Source organism: Petromyzon marinus, chromosome 9 (assembly GCF_048934315.1).
Source record: "Petromyzon marinus isolate PM22_M1 ecotype Great Lakes invasive population chromosome 9, UKy_Petmar_22M1.pri1.0, whole genome shotgun sequence".
Lineage (NCBI taxonomy): Eukaryota > Metazoa > Chordata > Hyperoartia > Petromyzontiformes > Petromyzontidae > Petromyzon > Petromyzon marinus.
In genome coordinates, this window is record NC_133675.1 from 1,288,515 (window position 1) to 1,296,220 (window position 7,706).

Here is a 7,706-nt window from a genome sequence, read left to right on the forward strand (position 1 = left end):
ATTTTTGATTAATACCGTCACTGTGAGACTGTTTTCCTCTAACTCCAATACACGGTGCACCTAAAATAATATTTATAGTTATAGCCTTCATATTATTGAATATACGGGTTAGAAACATCCGTAGCTATATCAGTAAAAGCGAGTCTGGAGAAAGGAGAGGAGCCCACAGTCAGATCTTGCACACCCCCCCCCCCCCCCGTTGAAAGAGGTTGTTGCGCCCCTGTGTGCATGTGTACAAGTCGCTCTGCTTGTGATGCGGCTCTCGAACGATTTTGGTCAAAGACAAAAAAATAGCTCTTCTTTGAAAGGTTGCCGACCCCTGGTCCGGACTTTGCTCCCCCAAATTCGGGCCCCGCGACCTTCGGACCCTGTCCCCACCCAGGACGTGAAACCCCAGGCCTCCCTACCTGCATTCTGCATTCCTGCGGCCAGGTGTCCCCTTGGCCAACGTTTGTTCTGATGACCTTCAATGTGGGTCTCACGCTCGCCCGCCATAGCGCCCTCCACGTCGCTCGACATGACCAGGCACAGAGTTTCTTGCTCAAGAGTTTTATTGTCCCAGCTTCAACTCAAATTTCACAGGTACCAAGTGTCCGGCACCGTCCTCACCCGTAAAAGTTAATCACAATGCTATACGTGAATTAACAATACACGTGCCTATAACTGGCTCATGTTCTCCAGAAAAAGAATAAAAAAACATCCGATAACCAATAATCACAAGGTTCCCAAAAATACCCAATTTGTTCATGCAAGCCTAGCTCTGCTGTCGAGACACTGAATGTCAAAACCAGTCCAGAGATTGTTGAATCGATAGTCATAAAATGATGCCCTCCCAGAAGGCCATGTGGCGGATGGGATGTGTACTTTTATTTTTTACGTGGAGGGACAGATATTATGCAGGAGTTGAACTGTCATGTGTAAGGATGCTAAAATATATCCTTATTTAATTCAGGTTACCCCTAACACGGAAGCGTGGCAACCCTGCCATGGAAATGACACGGGAGGGTTGCTATTGGCTAGCGCAGGTCACGACGCAGTTTGTATAGCATTGCCCGGTGGCCAGTGCTGGAAGCCTCCCATTGGCATAGCGCTGAGCACGCGGTAGAGTAAACGGCTCTGACATTCGGCAACGCGCGACTCTAATTGACCATTTATTAAATGGTACTAAAGTGGATATTTTTAGTGGCAGTTTAAACAACCTTTGACAGCCTGGTAAACAGGCACGACAGTTGTTGAAGTAGATAAGTGACGTGCATCGAGCAACTCATGGCCATTTGCTTCAACTCCCTATTGTGGATTGCGGGTATGATAAACTCGAACTTCTCACCTTCGATTAGCACAGTTGGTTATGTACGGTGCAAAAGAAGTTGAACATACATATTGTGGGTTTACTCTCCAACACACCGGTGTGCGGAACTAGTTACTAAATGCCATGTTTTACGTGGTAACCCTTACTAAATGGCTGTGTCGGGTGGTGGCGAGTTTAACGACATTCATGTGAACGCGATCTAACCCAAAAAAAAACTATTATGGATACATAAATTGATTCATGGCAGCGGCGAGGTAATCATGTCGAAATTAAAAACAAATTTGCCGTTTAAGACAATAGCCAGCAGGAGAAAAGGCTGTAAGTGAAGCTATGGCCCCGGCAACCAGCTCAGAACGCTGTGGCCCAACTCGGCCGGAGGAAGGACTCAAACCAGCTGACAGCGGCAATTTGTGAGCAGCAGCAGTGACTTCTTGGTCAGGGCGATGCAGCGAGTTACAAGTTGAAGTTGTATTCTCTGCAGCGACACCGATTGTATTGTTACAATATTCTCTATTTACTTTGAGGATGCTTTCCTGGAAAACGCGACATGAGGAAAAACAAACATTAACTTATTTAACAATTTACTTAATGATATACATTTAATACGTTCTTGGGGCACAATTTTAGGTACAAATTTGCATAAACAAATAAGTACCAAAAAAAGAAAACAAAAGATTTCCAAAAATATTTAAGAAGTTTAAATATTTGTTAATATAGATTACAGGAATCCACCGTAATAAGTTACAGCATTATGCATTGTTTGCATGTACGTTTCTGATGAATTTGGGAATATATTTCCTTTAAAATACATTTTTTAGAATATGCGTTTTTATGCATATTTTGTCTGCAATTCTTAAAACTAAGAATGCACGCGGTCAAAATAGACAATTTTGCGATGTAATAATGCACTGTACACGCATAGCGCATACCACGAGAGGATTTCCCTCCACATGGAGGAGGGAAGCTGAACTAGACAATGCGGAGGAGAGGCAGACGTGGTGGAGTCCCAAGGTGAGGGCCTGACAAATGAGGATCTGATATAGCTGGAACGAGCTGAGGAAAGAGGCCAATGAACCAATACCACCACCACAACAAATATTCACTGGCATCCCTACGTATAGCGGGGGATTCCTGTACTTACCATAGATGGCAGCGGAGATTCCATTTAGAGCAGGGGTCCCCAACCCCCGGGCTGTGGACCGATACCGGTCCGTGGCCTGTTAGGAACCGGGCCGCACAGCAGCAGGAGGTGAGAGCGGTGAGTCCGCACGTGGCCCGCCCATTATTTTATTATTTACCACTTCCGTCCGCGCCTCTTTCCGGCACTGCGCACTTGTCTCAGTCACAGTGTTGGTAAGCCCACAAGATCTAACCCTAGTAGCCACAATGAGTAAGCCCACAAGCTCTAACCCCTAGTAGCCACAATGAGTAAGCCTACAAGCTCTAACCCCTAGCAGCCATAATGAGTAAGCCCACAAGCTCTAACCCCTAATAACCACAATGAGTAAAAAACAAACGTCGCTGGAGAGCTTCTTTGAAAAGGGGGAAAGACCCAATGATGACCCCCCCCCCGGTCCGTGACAAAATTGTCTTCCACGAAACCGGTCCCTGGTGCCAAAAAGGTTGGGGACCGCTGATTTAGAGGATAGTCCAGTATTTAGGATGGCGATGTTGTAAACACTGCGTAGTGCGTTGTCACGTATGCCGGCCAAACTATTGTTATTTAGAAATGTTCCAAAAGAATGGAGGCAATCAATGCACTTTAAATCGAATTATTTTCCCAAATTCGCTGGCGACGTTATAGTGAAACAACGTAAATAGGAACAACGTAAACAGAGGACTTCCTACTCTTTGGTCCTTTCGGTAAAGTCACGTAGGTATAAAATAAATCACGACGTTTCGGGCGCAACACAAGTGTACCACCTGATGACGGACGCTTGTGTTGCACCCGAAACGTCATGATTTATTTTATTTTCTACCTACGTGACTTTACTGAAAGAACCAAAGAGTATGGATCCCTGCAGTCACGAAAGCTTCAAATCAAGAGAGGACTTCCCGTATACAACCCAGTGCATATGTTAGAAGACAGTAAAGTTTGGGAAAGGAAAACCTGAAGACCTTGCTGTCCTTGCTGCCCTGATCTCCTACATGGTAGATTTACAAACTTAACATCCCTAGCAGCATCATGAGACCACCGTGCTATCTCTGTGAAAATGTAATGGCTTAAATGTAAAGCAGTGCAATGTGCATGGGGGTACACAGGCCACATGTGCTTGAAGTTATACGCAACTAGCTTTACTACCCGGCTTCGCCCGAGACTTGGATTCTTGTCTTGGATTAATAGACGGCCTACGCGGAGGGTGGGGGGGGGTGCGTGACGTCACCAGGCACACTGCGTCACGCTGCCGCATGCGGGTGACATCACAGATGTGACGTCTCCGCTCACTTGCCGTGCAAAATATATCCATTATTGCGCTCCCCCCCCCCCCCCCCCAAAAAAAAATATATATACAAAAGTCTATTTTTATACTTTTTGCATTGTGTACAGTCTGAAAGCTACCCACATGCCAAATTTCAAGTTTGTTGCCTATTGGGAAGTATTCTAAACATTTGAAACAGACACACATTCACAAATTTCCCTTTATATAAATAGATAAGTTGTGTATTCAATGTATTAAGTGGGCTAGGGCAAATTCGTCAATGAAGACTGGTAATATATTTCAGCTCGTGATGTCAAGACTTAACAACTGTGCAGAGTCTAAAGAACCATTCAAATCCAATGCACATATTGCAGCAGCATCTGGCAGGTGGTGGCAGACAACCACATGACCTCCACGAGCCAGGCCTGTAGCCAGCCTTGCACCAGGCCGCAAGCCACGTCGCTTACGTGGTGCCGTCCGAGCATCACGCGCGACAACCCCACGGCCAGAGCCCAGGCTAGCACCAGCCACCAGCCAAGCCCCCCGATCCACCCGGCACCTCCGCCCGCCCCGCTGAACGCCAGCACCGCGAGCATAGCGGCGCGCGTGGCATGACCCGACGGGAACGAGTACTGGTCAACGGAGACTGTGGCGAACATGTCCATGCAATTGTGGGAAGGACGCGGTCGCCGCACCACAGCCTTCACCGTTCCCACCATCGCGAGGTCCAGCAGCAGCGCTATGGTGAAGGCACAGGCAAGAAAGCGGCACCACACGCGAGCGTTATCCTGATTTCACCAACATCGGCGATGTAACAGAGGTACCTTTAAACACACTTAAGTAGGCATGAGTTACTCTTAAGAACAGCCCATTTACCAAATGCATACAGCTATGCCAGGTGGCATAGTTAGCGCTACAAAGTTACTCACCGCCTGCCAAAACTGAGTGACGACACCGAGAGTGTGGACTGCGAGTGACAGCGGCAAGACCACCGAGGCATGCAATGTCGCCGGGTCGGAGTGCGAGATGCGTGCGGACCCATGTACACACACTCCTGCATTGCGGTGGCACTGACATCTGGCGTCATTGCACACATTCGGGCTCATCACAATTCATTGTCACGACACGCGTGAGAGACGAACCCGCCACTTCTAACGGGCTGCAGCAGTACTGACACTGGGCAATAGCGGTGGTCCTCTACGAACAAACCACCAGCAGTGCACTCGATCTCGTTCGATCTTGTTCGATCTCTGAATCTAAGTAGGCTTTGCGCCTGGATAGTGCTTTGATGGGTAACCAGCATGCATGCCAGGTTTCCAGACGGTGCTGTGGGGTTGTGCTCTGTGGTGGTCAGCAGAGGGCAGTGCAGGAAAATCGTTGGAGAGAAAATGGTTCTTTTCCATTTTTGGCTACTGTCGTACTCCCAACATGGTTCTGAGAAATAAATGTATGAATCATGAACATCGATATTTTAACCAATTGTCCATTTTGTGAGGTATCTTTAAATTGCCAGTAACTGCAAGCGAATACAAACAAAATCAACGGACGCCCTCTGCATGTGTGACGTAACTTGCTTGCGCTTGCTGGTTGCTCTGGGAAACCACATTGCGTACAAGTTTAGAAACAGCTTTAATATCGTTTTAAGTTACCATATGGGGATTTTTATTTGATCGTAGTTTTTATATTGGGAGATTCATACATGATTATTCACCAATGACTCTCATGTATGATATCATTTCACACATTTATAAATCACCTCATGTACCTCCCCCCCTCCTCCCTGGGACATTGACACGTACACCTAGGGGTCCGCGTGTAACCCCCGGTTGACAACAACTGTTGTAGTGCAGTGGTTCCCAGCCTTTGTGGACCCACAGACCAATGTTAACCCTCTAAGAAATGTCTCAAGACCACCAAGTACAAAAAGCATATTTTTAAAGATTAAAACTATGTCAAGTCATAGTATCGGCATCAGTTCCCAGACCACTTCCCATGACATTGAGGACCCCTGGTGGGCCGGAGATCACTGCTTTGAAGTACAGTGAACACCAAAATAGCACTCATCCAGCAGTGGATTGACATGTCCTTGAGTAGCGCTCACCGAAGAGTATGTTGATCCACCAGTGTCGCTGCACCGCGCTGTGCCCAAGGTACGTGCACAGAAGGCCCCCAGCCAGCCACGGGATGCCGTGACCGCTGACCTCGATGAGCTTCATGAGGGGCCGCCCCGAGGGCCACTTCGACCCGACCCCCGCGCACACGGCCAGGCGGGAGGTCAGGGCCACGTCCCATGCCACCAGGCGGCCCAACAGTGAGGACTCCGGGGTGCCCTCTGCGTCCAGGGGCCTGTGGCTCACGCTAACACCACGACCAGCAAGCAAGACGTTTAGATACCGTGGTAAATTCGATATTCATGATATTCGCAACCGACATCACGGAATACTTATCAAAAGGGAAGCGAAGCCGAAATGGATTTTGTCCCCTTCGCATTAGTTGGGTTTTAAATGTCTCGGCGATGTGGTTGCGAATATCGTGAATATGGAACTTCAAACCCACTAGCCGTGGTATTTGAGAAGCAGAGCACGCAGGGACGAGGTCACCGCCTGGTCTGGATCTGACGGCTCAACAAGGGAGAGACGCGGGCCACTGAGGCACGCACGGTGGCCCTCTGCTCACGGCTGACGTGGAGGCCCCGTGACCCGGCACTCTCAACGTGAACCGCTTCGTTTACATTTCAGTGGACAATGCCACGCAATGTCCTCGTGTGCGTTTTGTCTTTCGTTTGTTGTCTTTCCCCCGCACGTCCGACTAGCACAGTTGGCTACGTGGGTGCGAAAGAAGTTCAACATACGGTATACATGCATGTGGTCCGCACCACTGGCTGTGTTTATGCAATAGGCCTTAGGGCTGACACCAATTCCAATGTAAGTAAATCGCGATGAAGACATTAATTATGCCACCAGATCTCGGTAAAAATCAACTCCCGCTGCCACCCGAACACATGCCAATTCCCGGCCTGTCCCGGTCAAATCCGGACTGGTGGCAACCCGAGGAGACCTCCTGCGGGGAGCCCCAGTCCGGGCCCCGGGCCCTAACCCGCCGCGTCGTCACACCTCGTCGCCGCCCGGACCTCACGGCTCTCGTCGCGGCGACTGAAAAGCGGGGAGCTCACAAACCCGCGTTGCGTGCCGCGGGATCTGGGCTCCATCGCGCCTCCGCCGTCGCCGCCCCGAGACACCCGAGCCCTGGACCCTGGGACCCCGGAGCTCGACCGCGGAAGTGAGCGGGTGACCGCCACACCCCGAGGATCGGCGATGAAGGCGCCGCCTACCGGGCGAGAGCGGCGGGGACCTGGACCGATCCCTCTCCGCCTCCCGGCAGGGGGCGCCATCTCCCTCCACTCCCCGAGTCCCGGAGCCAGACAAACGGATGGAGGCAGGGCTGGAGCCCTGCACCCACAACCATGTCCTGGTTTACATTTTATTAGCGACTTGGCACATCATGCCTCCGGGGTCGATTGAGCGCCACTTTGTGGGGAAGTCAACGGTTGGTTGCTCAACGTAACCGGCTCGCCCCCGCCATAGGAAGGTGGAGTCACGCCCCCGGCCGCCCCACTGTCGCTAAGGCTGTGAACAGGAGATGCGCACCGCCTCAATGCTCATTTGGTCACATCCCTGTTTTTGTTTGTTTAAAACAATTGAAACAATTACCGGTGGACTCGTGCAGCACAGGGGATGGGATCCGATGGCATTTCCAAAAGTGTCGGGGGAGTTAGTCGCCGCAATGGACCGATCCACGTGGGCACACACGAGGGCTTGGACATTTGGAGCCAAGGCGATGACCCCGCCTGCTCTTGCAGTGATGACCCCGCCACCCTCCAGGCATGAGGGTCACGAGGAGCCCCACCCCCCCCCCCCCCCCCACGAGCACTTCGCGATGTTTCCACTCAAATGCACGCCCGAAAAAGCAACTCCCCC

At 50.3% G+C, this 7,706-nt stretch overlaps 1 protein-coding gene across 1 annotated transcript; it reads right to left on the reverse strand.

The window, feature by feature from the left end:
- Nucleotides 1-533: 533 nt before the first annotated feature.
- On the reverse strand, nucleotides 534-7,279 carry LOC116940732 (polyisoprenoid diphosphate/phosphate phosphohydrolase PLPP6). The gene is made up of 3 exons (XM_032950913.2): nucleotides 6,906-7,279; nucleotides 5,831-6,087; nucleotides 534-4,468 (listed from the first exon to the last, which is right to left on the reverse strand). The coding sequence occupies exons 1-3, from the start codon at nucleotides 7,118-7,120 to the stop codon at nucleotides 4,080-4,082; spliced, it is 861 nt and encodes a 286-aa protein (XP_032806804.1). The 5' UTR covers nucleotides 7,121-7,279; the 3' UTR covers nucleotides 534-4,079.
- Nucleotides 7,280-7,706: the final 427 nt, after the last annotated feature.

Excerpts from the sequence above, each read along its gene's own strand:
- LOC116940732 (XM_032950913.2), bottom strand. The coding sequence starts at position 7,120 with ATGGCGCCCCCTGCCGGGAGGCGGAGAGGGATCGGTCCAGGTCCCCGC. Across the intron at positions 6,088-6,905 it reads TCCCGCGGCACGCAACGCGG|CGTGAGCCACAGGCCCCTGG; the intron begins GTTTGTGAGCTC and ends TCGTGGTGTTAG. Across the intron at positions 4,469-5,830 it reads GTGGATCAACATACTCTTCG|CGCTGCTGCTGGACCTCGCG; the intron begins GTGAGCGCTACT and ends CCTTCACCATAG.